Source organism: Peromyscus californicus, unplaced genomic scaffold, assembly GCF_007827085.1.
Source record: "Peromyscus californicus insignis strain IS unplaced genomic scaffold, ASM782708v3 Scaffold_6__1_contigs__length_162567912, whole genome shotgun sequence".
In the NCBI taxonomy this organism is placed as follows: Eukaryota; Metazoa; Chordata; class Mammalia; order Rodentia; family Cricetidae; genus Peromyscus; species Peromyscus californicus.
The window spans coordinates 143,957,080-143,972,421 of NW_026294584.1; the positions used below are offsets into that span (position 1 = coordinate 143,957,080).

A 15,342-nucleotide genomic window follows, 5' to 3' on the forward strand; every position below is an offset into this window, starting at 1 on the left:
GGGCTGTGATACAGTGGTAAAGGAGCTAGATGGAGAGGGATAAGAGGAGTGGAACAAGAGAAATGAGGAAGGGGTATTTGTCCTGGAGGACAAAGGCTGCCTTTGGATAGACTGGAGACAGAGATGACACATGGGCAAATGGCAGTTTGTAAAGGTGGAAGGGAAACCCCATGTTAGGATTAGGAGTTTAATTTTAATTGGGCACCTTAATTGGGTGAAAAAAAGGGAAGCTTTTGATTGGTAGTCAGCCTCAAGAAGAGGAAGTGGCCAAATAAAGCAACAGACCATGGTAGCTAGCTTTAGAAATGTAATCCAATGGTTTTTTAGCAAGGCAGAGGGAATAAGGGAGAAGGGTAAGGCCTGCCTGAGACATATGCTTGAGCAGACTAGTATTCCTTCACTTGCAATATCCAAAAGACAGTTTTATAACAGTTCTCCCTTAAAGCCATGGGCTCTGTGTACTTCTGTAATATTTCTTTGCTTCAAAGTATTCAATGTCTTGTATCACAAACCAGAATGTGGTGATATTTTGTTTGTACTCTTTAGAAATAAAATTTGCCTGAAGATCAGAGGACAGAGCCAGCCATTGGATTAACTATAGAGACCTGATGGTTGTAGCTAGAGATTTCCTGCCTGGCCCACAGTCAGGACAAATCTCTGTCACCTGCCAGTCCCACAGCCACTCAGACCCAACCAAGTAAACACAGAGACTTATATTGTTTAAACTGTTTGGCCTAATGTCTCAGGCTTCTAGCTATCTAGTTCTTACATCTTAAATTAATCTATTTCTATAAATCTATACCTTGCCACGTGGATCATGGCTTACCAGCATCTTCACATGCTGCTTGTCATGGTGGAAGCTGGCAGTGTCTCCCTCCGCTTTCCTGTTCTCTCAATTCTCCTCTCTATTAGTCCCGCCTATATTTCCTGCCTGGCCACTGGCCAATCAGTGTTTTATTTATTGACCATTCAGAGCAATTTGACATACAGACCATCCACAGCAGACAGTGGTGGCATACATCTTTAATCTTAGCACTCCAGAGACAGAGGCAGAGATCTGTCGGGATTTCTGTAAGTTCAAGGCCACACTGGGCTATACCAGATTAACCCAGTCTAAAAGAGAAACAGAGCCAGGCAGTGGTGGCACACACCTTTAATTCCAGCACTTGGGATCACACACTTTTAATCCCAGCACTAGGAAGGCTGTGACAGGAAGTGATATGGCTGGACAGAGAAAGGAATATAAGACAGGAGGAGACAGGGACTCTGGCTCTTTCAGACTGAGGAGTTGTTGAGGTAAGAGGTAGTGGCTGTGGCTTGCCCCGCTTCTCTATTCTTTCAACTTTCACCCTGATATCTGGCTCTGGGTTTTTACTAAAACCAATTAGGATTTGTGCAACAACAGAAGTCTGAGTAGGTTTTAAAATTTACTAGCTTCTGATAGAAAAAATATCTATATTGTTGTTCTATTGACTATGGCAATTTTCTATGTCTATATTCCATATACAGCCCTGATCTTTATCATCATCATCATCATCATCATCATCATCATCATTATCATCATTTTATGTGCTTGGGCTCTTTGGTTTTGTCTGTATCACACATGTTCCTCATAGTATCTGAAAGCATAAAGAATGTTGGATCCTCTGCACCTACAGACTTACTTACAGACCATTGTGAGCTGTGGATGTTGAAAATTGAAACCTAGTCCTCTGGTAAAGCAACCACTGCATCCAGGTATTGAGCCATTTATTTCTCCAGCTCCACATTCATCATCTCTAAATGTCAGTAGTAGGATAATGGCACTCATAGCTGTGGGTTTCCCTTCTAAAATTTTTCTTCCTGTTTTCACAACTTACTGCATATTAATGCAAACAATATTTTTTAGAACTCCAATTGGAGAACTGCTAACCATTGTTTCTTCAAAGATTTGAAAAATTAGAATTTAAATTTTCAGTTATAGGCCCTTTTAGCACAAGAACTTTCTTTTGTTTTCGCTTCATGGTTTTCCTTCCTCTGCTTGCTCTCTCATCTCTTCTCTCATCATCACCTTGTCACCTTCTAAATGACTGAAAGTGCAGTATTAGCTACTCTCTAGAGAAGGTAATGTCCTACAAGTGTGGCCAGACTCTGAGTTTCTTTTTTAAAAATTGATTCATTACTGTATATTATAATAACTCATACAAGAAAGATACAGAAAACCATGCTGATTAAGCCAAGTAAAAATACATGAGTCCTTTATTAGCTGACAACAAAGAACAGGCTCATGCTTGAACATCTCTTGATGCTGAAGCTCAGGGGTACAGCATTTTTAAAGGCAAAAAATTAAAGACCATGAATTACATTAATGGTAGATGAGGAGGGTCAGAGTAACCTTGAAACATTCATTTCTGGCAGAGCATAGTAATTAAGTTAGATTCAGCATGACAATAATTTTTGCATCATACCTTCTTCAGTTATTTTAACTTATGTTAAGTTTGAATAAACATTAATTATTTTGGTTAATACATCTAGACCATGGAAATCTCAATTGTTTTTTTTTTTAAGGTAGATGTTGCAGGTGCATAGAGAGATAAGAACTGTCTAAGCAAACACAAAATGGAGTTAGAACAAGATGGTGTTGCATTAGCCCCTGCAATACATCTGTGAGTACATATGTAGCTAGAGTTTCCTGCCTGGCCCACTGTCAGGACAAATCTCTCTCACCCGCCAGTCCCACAGCCGCTCAGACCCGACCAAGTAAACACAAAGACTTATATTGGTTACAAACTGTATGGCCATGGCAGGCTTCTTGCTAACTGTACTTACAGCTTAAATTAATCCATTTCCATAAATCTATACCTTGCCACATGGCTCGTGGCTTACCGGCATCTTCACATGCTGTTTCTCATCGTGGCAGCTGGCAGTATCTCTGACTCAGCCTTCCACTTCCCAGCTTTATTCTCCTTGTCCCACCTATACTTCCTGCCTGGCCACGGGATAATCAGTAATTTATTTATTGACCCATCAGCAACACACTTGACATACAGAACATCCCACAGTACTTCCCCTGTTCTTTTTTTTTTCTCAAAAAGGAAGGTTTTAACCTTAACAAAGTAAAATTACATATAATTTGGGAATTTGGGCATAGCTTCTCTTACTACTTCCTGCTGGAGGGGGGTGCTGTATTTTATGGGATACAAAGAAAATTTTAGGATTATGGAATAGTCCATGAGGCTGTATTGTCTGAGCCAGTTGCCTTCAAACCATTCTGGATGTTGGATCATCTGGGCCATGGTGTCATCAGAGACCTTTCAGGGGGTCTTGGCTGGTCAAACCTGATGTATCTTAATCTGGAACAAATCCATAGCCTTTGGCTTTCTGTGGGAACAAAAGCAGAGACTCTTTTCCAAAGCAACATATCCTTATATCCAAATTTTGAAGTCAAGGTATCTTTAAAATATACATATTGGTTTAACGCAACATCTTTTACAATCATATGTTTTTCTGCAGTTAAAAATCCCAAAGACAACACAATCCAGATTCTCTGTGTAATATTTATCTTTACGTGGCTTATTTTTATATTAATTTTACTGTCTCTTTAAAGACTTTATTTTTTAAAACTATTTATTTGTTTATATAACTGTATATATTACCTTTTTATCTCTTTCAAGCCTATGTATATTTTACACACATTGTAAACGATTACATCTGAATCTGTCTTATTGTGAATCTATTGCTTTAAACTGTAGCAGCTGTGACTGCTGGCTCCACCCACCTCAGCTTGGTACATTTGCCGCCAGCTCTGGGAGCTATCCTGGGTCTCTATGCTTTTATCCAAGCAGCGTGTAGCCCAGAAACCTTTTTTTTTGTTTTGTACTAACAAAGGCTAAATCCACCATTCAGCTTAATGTGCCACTTACAGAGGCCTCATTCCCTCCATACTGCAGGTCGAGCACGCACACTAGAAACCTGCTAGTAGCTCAAACACATGCAGGCTGCCGCTAACTTGAGAGAGACAACTAGGAACTGTTTTTAGCTCCATTTTAGAATCTTTTCTCAGGTTTTAGCTGGAAACTCTTGCCACCACGTTGGGCGCCATTTGTAGCTAGAGTTTTCCTGCCTGGCCCACAGTCAGTACAAATCTCTCTCACCTGCAAGTCCCACAGCCACTCAGACCGACCAAGTAAACACAGAGATTTGTATGGGTTACAAACTGCATGGCCGTGGCAGGCTTCTTGCTAACTATTCTTACAGCTTAAATTAATCCATTTTTATAAATCTATACCTTGCCACGTGGCCCGTGGCTTATCAGCATCTTCACATGCTGTTTGTCATCGTGGCAGCTGGCAGTGTCTCTCTCTCAGTCTTCCACTTCCCAGCTTTATTCTCCTCCTTGTCCCACCTATACTTCCTGCCTGGCCACTGGCCAATCAGTGATTTATTTATTGACCAGTCAGCAACACACTTGACATACAGACCATCCCACAGCATGCATATGTGAGTTCCTATGTGTATCATGCTCATGCAGGAGCCCAGGGAGATGAGAAGTGGATGTCTGATCCAATGGAAGTAGTTACAGACTATTGTGAGATGACATGTGGGTGCAGAGAATTGAACTTGTGGCCTCTGAAGGAGCAGAAGCACTCTTAACCTCTGACCCATCACTCTAGTCCCAGACTGCAAGTTCCTTAACTTTTCCAACCTAAGTTGCATTTGTTATTTATTGTTTTTCCATTAAACCCATTCTTCCTGTCTCATGCAGAATCACCAACACACTTCTTGAACAATCTCAAACAGTATCTCCAGGTTAGGACTCTTACACTGGGTGAGGTGGGCTGCATCTCTGGTCTGTCTACTAGATACACTATAACTCAAAAATGTTTGAGCCCTGGGAATACAGACCAGGCTGTACAACATAGTGTAAGCATATTAAAAAAAAAAAAAAAACAAAACCCAAATCCAACAAAGCAACATGGCTCACTGGGTAGTAGTACTTGTCATGCAAGCCTGGGGACCTGAGTTTAATCCTGGAATCCACATAAAAGTGGAAGGCAAGAACCAGTTCCCCCAAGTTGTCCTCTGACCTTCACATGATCTTCACATGTGCACCTGCTGCTCCTTATGTAGGAGTAACACACAAATAACTTTTCAAAATCCACTCAACTGATATGGAATCCTTTTTATTACTTTAAGTCTATTGGATTTTGCCAAATTACTGAATATACATTGCTGTGGGATGGTCTGTATGTCAAATGTGTTGCTGATTGGACAATAAATAAATAACTGATTGGCCAGTGGCCAGGCAGGAAGTATAGGCGGGACAAGGAGGAGAATAAAGCTGGGAAGTGGAAGGCTGAGTCAGAGATACTGCCAGCTGCCACGATGAGAAACAGCATGTGAAGATGCCGGTAAACCACGAGCCATGTGGCAAGGTATAGATTTATAGAAATGGATTAATTTAAGCTGTAAGAATAGTTAGCAAGAAGCCTGCCATGGCCATACAGTTTGTAACCAATATAAGTCTTTGTGTTTACTTGGTCAGGTCTGAGCGGCTGTGCGACTGGCAGGTGAGAGAGATTTGTCCTGACTGTGGGCCAGGCAGGAAAACTCTAGCTACAATACATGGTATTTGTTATTTAACTAATTTACAATAACCTAAATTGTACTAGAGAGGTGATCATCCTCAAGATAAATTATACACTCTCTCAATACAATACAGAAAGTAAAAAACATTAAACTACATGTTCTCAATTCAGTAAAAAAAAGTTCAAAACTTAAAAAATTATCCCTTTTCAGCCTTCTAGCTAAACTCAAGTATAAAAATTATAGAACCAACAAATAACAGACATACTATTTTATTTATAGTTTAATAAAAATTGTGCTAGTGAAACATGTGTCAGAGCATTTTAAACTCACAGGTATATGGTTTCTTAGATGAACAGTCAACAGAATAAATTTGCGTTCCTTTCAGATAATGACAACTATGGTTCTTTTCTGAATCATTAATTCTGTATAAAAACAATAAAAAGAGAATCAGAAATCAAGTGGTGATCACTGCAGATACCATTTTCTGTTTCAAAGTTAGAATTAGCTAAAACAAAAACAAGTCAAAAAGAAGAAATAAAATTTTGTTACCGGAAGAGAACAAAGAGCCATGAAGGGAGCGGGGAGATGGCATTTAGTTGCCAAACACTAAACATCAGGCACAAGCTAATCCTACACTGTCTGAAAAAGTGGGATTGTGATTCAAATAAAAAGGAAATGGTACAAGGCTTTAAAGTTACAAACTTCCTAAAATGATGTATAAATATCTCCAGGGAGTCTTGTAGAATAAAAACACAAATATTCCAAAGGTGAGATTACTTAAGGCTGACATGTTTTCTCTTCTATGGCCCACAGACTGCTCCTTCCAAAGCAGAGCTCTGTCCTTTCTTCTGAATGCTCCTTCTGTGCCACACATAGACAGGACACACATGTACAATAATCCTACTACCCTCAGCAAAGCCCACTTTATCCAAACATTCTACTTACCGAGTTTGCTCTGTTTTAGTGGCATTTTCCCATTGCCAGGACACCTCGGTTTCATCTATTTTGAGGAGAATCCACCCATCAAATTCAAATAATAGCATGTTTTCCTGTTGAGTAAAGAAAATCACAACCCATAACTGAGTATATAATCCTATTCCCTTTTTCTTTTCTTTTTGCCTTTTAAACATATTTACTTGTTTAAATGTATACATCTTTTTAAAATTTGAGACAGAATTTTATCCCATAGTCCAAGCTGGCCTGGAAATTTACTGTATAAACCAAACTGGCCTCAAACTCATGGTGGTCCTCCTGTCTCAGCCTCTCAAGTGCTGGGGTGTTGGGAATGAGTCACTAAGCTGGTGATCTGCTCCTTCTTTACTAAATAGCAGCTTTGGGTCTCCCAAGGCCTTGCACAGCCTGCTGAGTAGAACGTGCCAGTGGGAGCTCATTTACTACTTTGGTTTGCTTGTAGCACTAAACAGTGTAATAGAGTTCTCCCTATTTTCTCAATAAAGATAATATTAAATGGCCCTAAGCAGCTGTCACCTTCCTTCTAGAACATTCAGTTTGCTTCATGACCCATGCTCCTTGTGCAAAAAGTTACAAAGAAACAGAAAATCAGATCATGTCACCTACCAGCTCTGCTTTGGAGTCAATCTCCAGAAGATGAGAATTCAGTTCCTTACATGCAGACTGACTGTCTACCCAGCTTTTGATTCCTTGAAAACCACGATAGAAATTGTTTCCAAAAGCAATCCAGTCATGTGAACAAAGATCACAGGAACTGTCTAGGAAACACACATGTTTGAAATGGGCTCTCAGCACTAGAATAACCATTACTAATACAATGGTGAGAGCCAAAGTTACATTTTAAGTTTCAATTACTATGCCTGATCCATGAAACAAAAATGCCTCTGATCTGCAAGTCCCTTGTCCATGGGCAGATAGTTCCTGAAATGCTGGAGGCTATTGTATGGGCGATAACAAGACACATATTTTTCATTTTCTTAAACAGATTTGTTTGACCCATCTGCACCAGATGTGCTTGATCACATGTGGGCAGGAGGTTCACAGGCAGGAAATATGTCAGGATGTAAGCTTGTCCCGGACTGGATGTAGGCTAGAGGTATATCAGGATATATGCTTGCCCCTAATCAGACCTGATGGGAAATGCAATGAATTATGACTTTTCCTGCTGCAAACTGGGATTCTGGGCCATTTCCGGGGAACCGGTTATGGACATGGCCAGAACCCATCTGCCTGGCCAGCATTTAATTAAAGCTTGCTTCAAATTTAACTTTAAACTGTGGTAGTGGTCTTGTTCTTGATTGGTGGGATTAACACAACTATTAGGCTTTTGTGAGTCTCATCAACACTACATAGAGAGCCAAGTTTCATCAATGTCCTTGCTGGTACTGGAGTTGATAAAGGCCACTAGGAGGCTCAGACAGCCTCCTGCCCATGAGCTTCACTCTGGTCCTAATCACTGTCTAAAAATGCTGAGTAATATTTACACAATCCTTATCTCATAACAATTAACAATGATAAGTTTTTGTTTTAAAATTTTCTACATTAAAATCAATATAAATTGATTCCTATAAGGAAAACAAGTTTCAGCATTATTTTTGTCATAATAATGTATACATATGTAAATGGTTAATGACATATAACTATATTAATAGAAAAAGCAGTTACTAAAATGTTTCTCAATCTGCAGTTATTTTTATGAAGAATGACTCTGAATATACAAAATTAAAATACATAGGGAGCTTTAGACTGGTATTCTAAGTATTTAAGAAATGTACATTTCATTTTTCATTTATGTAACATTTATAATCATTCAAGGTCCAGTTAGTTACATTTGTCCTAAGAAAAATGAGGGCATGTACTTCTCTGTCTCTCATGCCATATGGTTATTTCCATAGTAGCATGTGTTTATGAAACATAAATCACATATCTTTATTTTGTTAGTTTATTGAAATAGCATTGGCCCACTCAAAATATTTTGTAGGTAATATATATCTAGGAAAATACATGAAAGTTGATAAAGCTCCCAGGTAAGACATCAGACATCAACCACCACCCACTAACACTCCTTAAAGCCTGTCCAGCAGCCAGAGACTGCACCCCTTTACCTGGGCTCCATATTCTGGCCACAACTTCAGCAGAAGGCTAATGCTTTACCCAAGGCCAGGCCAATTTTAGGGACCCAAGGTAAGACACTATCCACAGCCAGTGAACACTCCCTAAAGCTGACCCACCAGCCCCCAACTGCACTACCCCTGAGCTGCATATCCCAGGCCACAACCTCAGCAGATAACTTCGGCTGTATGGGAGGCAAACCATACTAGGAATCTCAGAGGCCACCCATGTCAGAGACTAATCCCAGAGGCCACACAGGTATTTGGAATCACAAAGGCAACACTGGCATCCAAAACCCCAGAGGTGTTACAGGCTGCAAAAGCCCCAGTGGAGACACCCTACTGCACCCGAAGACTTGCTAGTCACCCGAACCCCTAGTCACTTAGGCCAGAAGACCAGAGAGAAAACAGAAACCAAGGAACAAAACATCCATGGAACAAAGACAAACTTGGGAATCAACACCTAGACCTATAATCATTCCAAACCCAGATGCCTAAATACCAGTATAAGAACAGAAGCAACAACAGAAAGGTCAATATGGTACCACCAGAGCCCAGCTATCCTATAACAGCAAGACCTGAACATTCTGATGCAGCTGAAGCACTAGAAAATGACCTTAAACCAAATTTATGAAGATGGCAGAGGTCTTTAAAGAGAAAATTTTAAAAAATCCCTTAAATAAATTGAAAATTTGAGAAACAAAAAAAACAATAAATCCCTTAAAGAATGACAAGAAAGCTAATAAAAAACAAACAGGTGAAGGAAATTGTTCAAGACCTGAAAAAGGAAATAGAAGCAATTTAAATGCACACACACACACACACACACACAGATGGAATTCTTTAAATGAAAAATCTGGGTAAGTGAACAGAAACTACAGGTGCAAGCCTCACCAATAGAATACAAGAAATGGAAGATGAATCTCAGGCATTGAAAATATGATAAAAGAAATAGATTCACCAGTCAAAGAAAATGTTAAGTCTAAAAAAAAATTCCTAATATAAAACATCCAGAAAATCTGGGACACTATGAAAAGACCAAATCCTAAGAATAATAGCAATAGGAGAAGAAAGCCAGCATTAAGGGCCAGAAAATACATTCAACAAAATCATAGAACAAAAATTTCCCAAACTAAAGAAGGACATGTCTATAAAGGTATATGAAGCTTGCAGAACACCACATAAATTGGACTAGAAAACAAAAAAGTCCTTGCACCACATAATAACCAAAACACTAAACATACAGAATAAAGTAAGACTATTACAAGCCTCAAATGAGAAAGGCCAAGTAACATATGAAAATAGACCTATTATAATTGCATCCGATTTCTCAATGGAGACTCTAAAAGTCAGATGGGGCTTGGACATGTGTCTTGTAGACTATAAGAGACAATGCCAGCCCAGACTACTATTCCCAGCAAAACTTTCAATCATCAAAGACGGAGGAAAAATGTTTCATGACAAAGTCAAATTTAAGCAATATCTATCTACAAATCCAGCTGCATAGAAGATACTAGAAGGAAAACTCCAAGCCAAGGAGGTTAAATACACCATGAATACACAGGCAATAAATAACTTCACACCAGCAAAACTCAAAGAAGGGAAACACACACACACACACACACACACACACACAAACACATACTACCACTACCACCAGCAGCAGTGAAATAACAGGAATTAACAATCATTGGTCATTAATATCTCTCAATATCAATGGACTCCATTCCTCCCGCCAAAGAAAAGATACAGGCTAACAGAATGAATAAAAAAACATGACCCTTCCTTCTGCTGCACACAAGAAACATACCTCAACACCAAGGAGAGACATTACCTCAGAGTAAAGGGTTAGAAAAAGATTTTCCAGTCAAATGAACCTAAGAAGCAAGCTGGTGTAAGCTATTCTAAAATTTACAAAATAGACTTCCAACCAAAATTAAGCAAAAGAGATGGAGAAGGGCATTTCATACTTGTCAATGAAAAAAATCTACCAAGAGGACATTGTAATTCTTAGCATCTATGCCCCAAAGGCAAGGGCATCCACATTTGTAAAAGAAACATCACTAAACCATAAATCACACATTAAACTGCATACATTAATTGTGGGAGACTTCAATACCCCACTCTCACCAATTGGCTGGTCATCCAGACAAAAACTAAACAGAGAAATAATGGAGCTCACATAATTATAATTCAAATGGACACAACAGATAACTACAGAGCATTTCACCCAAGCACAAAAGAATATACCTTCTTTTTAGCACCACGTGGAACATTCTCCAAAACTGACCATATACTGGGTCACAAAGTAAATCTCAACAAATCAAAGAAATTAAAATACCCCCTGTATCTTATCAGAGCACCATGAATTAAAGGTGGATTTCAACAACAACAGAAACAACAGAAAACCTGCCAACTCATGGAAAATGAACAACTATCTACTGAATCATCCTTGGGTCAAGGAAGGAATATAGAAAGAAAGAAAGACTTCCTATAATTCAATGAAAATGAATGCACAACATACCCAAACTTATTGGACACAATGAAAGTGATGCTAAGAGGAAATTTCATAGCACTAAGAGCCTTCATAAAGAAATTGGAGAGATCTCATACTAGTGAATAACAGTATATCCAAAAGCTCTAGAACTAAAAGGAAGCAAACACACTCAAGAAGAGTAGAAGGCAGAAAATAAACTGAGGGATGAAATAAAATAGAAACAGAGAACAATACAAAGAATCAATGAAACAAAGAGTTGGTTCTTTGAGAAAAATCAAAAAATAAACAAACCCTTATCCATATTAAATAAAATGCAAAGAGTAAATATCAAAATTAACAAAATTAGAAATGAATGGGGGTATATAACAACAGACACCTAGGAAATCCAAAGAATCTTAAGGTCATACTTCAAAAATCTGTACTCCACAAAGTTGGAAAATCTAAAAGAAATGGAAAATTTTCCGGATAGATACTACTTACCAAAGTAAAATCAAGATCAGATAAGCAACTAAATAGATCTACAACCCACAAGGAAATATAAATAGTCATTAAAAGTCTCCCAACCAAAAGAAGACCAGGGCCAGATGGTTTTAAAATGCAGATTTCTACCAGACTTTCAAAGAAGAGCTAATTCCTATACTCCTCAAAGGGAACATTGCCAAATTCATTTTATGAGGCCACAGTTACCCTGATACCCAAATCACACAAAGATTCAACAAAGAAAGAGATTTACAGACCAATCTCCCACATAAACATTGATGCAAAAATACTCAATAACATACTTGCAAACCAAATCCAAGAACACATCAAAAAGATCACCTACCAGGATCAAGTTGCTTCATCCCAGAGATGCAGCAGTGATTCAACATATGAAAATCTGTCAATGTAATCTGGTTTAAAAAAAAAAAGAACTGAAAGAAAAAAAACATCATCATCTCATTAGATGCTGAAAAAGCCTTTGACAAAATCCAATGTTCTTCATTATAAAAGTCTTGGAGAGATCAGGAATACAAGGAATATACCTAAAAATAATAAAGGCAGTATACAGCAAGCCAGTAGCCAACATCATATTAAATGGAGAGAAATTCAAAGCAACTCCACTAAAATGAGGAAAAAGACAAAAAGACAAGGCTGTCTACTCTCTCCATATCTATTCAATATAATATTGAAACTTGAAGTTCCAACTAGAGCAATAACACAACTAAAGGAGATCAAAGGGATACAAATTGAAAAGGGAGAAGATAAAGTATAGCTATTTTCAGGGGATATGGTAGTATACATAAATGACCCCAAAATTCTACCAGGAAACCCCTACCACTGATAAATACCTTCAGTGAAGTGGCTGGATAAAAAAATAAACTAAAAAAGAAATCACATTAGCTCTCCTATATACAGATGATAAATGGACTGAGAAGGAAATGAGAGAACATCACCCTTCACAATAGCCACAAATAATATAAAATATCTTGATGTAACTCTAACTAAGCAAGTAAAAGATCTGTAGGATAAAAACTTCAAGTCTTGGAGGAAGGAAATTGAAGAAGATATCAGAAGATGGAAAGATCTTCCATACTCATGGATCAGTAGATTAGTATAGTAAAAATGATCATCTTACGAAAAGCAATCTACAGATTCAATGCAATTCCCATCAAATTCTAACACAATTCTTTCCAGAACTTGAAAGAACAATATTCCACTTCATATGGAAAACACACACACACACACACACACACACACACACACACACACACACACACACACACATACACACACACACCAGAATAGCTATAACAATCCTGCACAACAAAATAACTTTAAGAGGCATCACTATCTCTGATTCCAAGGTCTAATAGAGCATGATATTGGCATAAAAACATACAGGTTGATCAATGGGAAACAAATTAAAGACCTAGACAAAATTCCACACACCTATGGACACCTGAGATTTGATAAAGAGGCCAGAAATATACAGTGGAAAAAAGAAAGGATCTTTCAACAAATGATGCTGGTCTAACTGGATGTTGGCCTGTAGAAGAATGCAAACATCACCCTGCACAAAATTCAAGTCCAATTGGATCAATGACATCAACATAAATCCAGTTACATTGATCCCAGTTGAAGATAAAGTGGGAAAAATCTCAAATGCATTGGTACAGGAGACAACTTCCAGAGCAGAACACCAATAGCACAAACACTAAGTTGAAAATTAATAAATGTGACCTCACAAAATTGGAAAGTTTCTGTAAAGCGAAGGACACCATCTGTAGGACAAAATGGCACACTACAGAATGGGAAAAGATCTTCTCCAACCCCAAATCCAACAGAAGGCTGATTTCCAAAATACATAAAGAATTCAAAAAACTAGATATCAAAAAACCAAATAATCCAACTAAAAATGGTGTACAGATCTAAACAGAGAAGTCTAAACTGAAGAATCTTAAATGTTCAAGAAAAACTTAATGAGATATTCAACATACTTAGCTATCAGGGGAATACAAGTCAAAATGATTCTGAGATTCCATCTTGCACCTGTCAGAGTGACTAAGATCAAAACTGGAAAGGATGTGGAGCAAGGGGAACACTCCTCCATCGCTGTTGGGAGTGTGAACTTGTACAGCCACTTTGGAAACCAATATGGTGGTTCCTCAAATGATTGGGAATCAACCTACCTTAAGACCCAGCTATACCACTCCTAGGCATATACCCAAAGAATGTTCTATCATATCACAAGGGCACTTGCTCAACTATGCTAAAGAAAACTTACAGGTAGGAACATTTGAAACCTCTTGGGAACAAGACCAAGTGATAAGAAAATAAACGACAGCTCATTATTTCAAATTATTTCATTGTATGCTATTTTTAACAGTTTGAAGAGTTTAGATAAATTTTTGTAGCTGTTTTCTAGTTGGAGTTGGAACTGTCTCTTGCTCCAAGGCTCTCTCATATTCTTTCCAGTATAAACTGGCTAGTGCCTCCTCAACACCTTGGGCAAACAAGGATCAAATGCATAATACTGGCTACTCCTGCTGCTTTCCTAAACAGTAGATACAATTTTTTCAGCATGGGCTGACTTTTATCACATTATTTGTTTCATTCAGTATGTTTTCAACATATCCAGACTGTAGAATCACTTAATTTGTTTATTATTGATTCATATCCCATGGCATGATGAAACAATACCTTGTTTTACTCAGGATGCCTATTGCTATGATGAAATAACTCTGACCACAACAACTTGGAAAGGAAATGGTTTATTTGGCTTACACTTTCATATCACTTTTCTTCTTCAAAGGAAGTCAGGAAAGGAGCTCAAACAGAGCAAGAAACTTGAGGCAGGAGTTGATGCAGAGGCAATGGAGGGGTTCTCTTACTGGCTTGCTATTTTTATTGTAGATTTCCATAAGAGGGATTGCTAATAACCACAGGACACAGTAAATGATAAGCTGTCTTAAAATCTCCTTTGCCAATGCCATTAATTTAAAACTCTTCAATTTAGACCCCAGCAGATTTTAGGACAAGGGCAGAAAGCAGCCACATTCTTTGCAGAAATACCACAAGAATGGTTCCTAAGCCACTTACTAATATTCTGCCCCTCTGAGACTTCTTGTACTTGGCCCCCACTGTTCACATCACTCTCAGCACTACTGTCCATGTTCCTACAAGCATGGTCCATTAAGCCATGCTTTAGACATTCAGCTGCTTTACTAATGCAAATTCCCAAAATCCACATTCCTCTAACAAGCAGCATGGTCAGGCTTATAACAGTGATGTACTCCCTTGTACCACTTCTGTCTTAGGGTTCGCTAGAGGAATAGAACAGATAGAATGGCTATATTTATATGTATAATTTATTAGAGTGGCTTATAGGCTATGGTCCAATTTTTCCAAAACTGTCTTCCAACAAAAAGTCCAAGAATCCAGTAGAACAGTCCAGAAGGCTGGATATCTCAGCTGATCCTCAGTATACATGGAAATATTGAAGAAGTGGGCTCTAATGCCAGTGAAGGAATGGACTTGCCATCAACAGTGAGGGCAAGCAGGCAAAGCAAAAAAGCTTCCTTCTTTCATGTCCTTGATATAGGCTGCCACCAGAAACTGTGCCCCAGATTAAAAGTGAATCTTCCCACCTCAAAATATCTGGATTAAAATTTTGTCTTCTCATTTCAAATAATTTAATTAGGAAAAATCCCTCAG

The 15,342-nt window shown here is 38.3% G+C and overlaps 1 protein-coding gene across 1 annotated transcript in view; it reads right to left on the reverse strand.

Annotated features, from left to right (window-relative positions):
* Nucleotides 1-5,642: 5,642 nt before the first annotated feature.
* LOC128099077 (killer cell lectin-like receptor subfamily I member 1) overlaps nt 5,643-15,342 on the reverse strand; it is a 34,673-nt gene continuing 24,973 nt past the window's right edge. The window contains exons 5-7 of the mRNA XM_052720737.1: nt 7,147-7,298; nt 6,514-6,617; nt 5,643-5,990 (exon numbers count right to left, since the gene is read on the reverse strand). Of these exons, the coding sequence (XP_052576697.1) occupies nt 5,879-5,990; nt 6,514-6,617; nt 7,147-7,298 (368 nt within the window). The 3' untranslated portion in view covers nt 5,643-5,878. The remainder of the gene's footprint in view (nt 5,991-6,513; nt 6,618-7,146; nt 7,299-15,342) is intronic.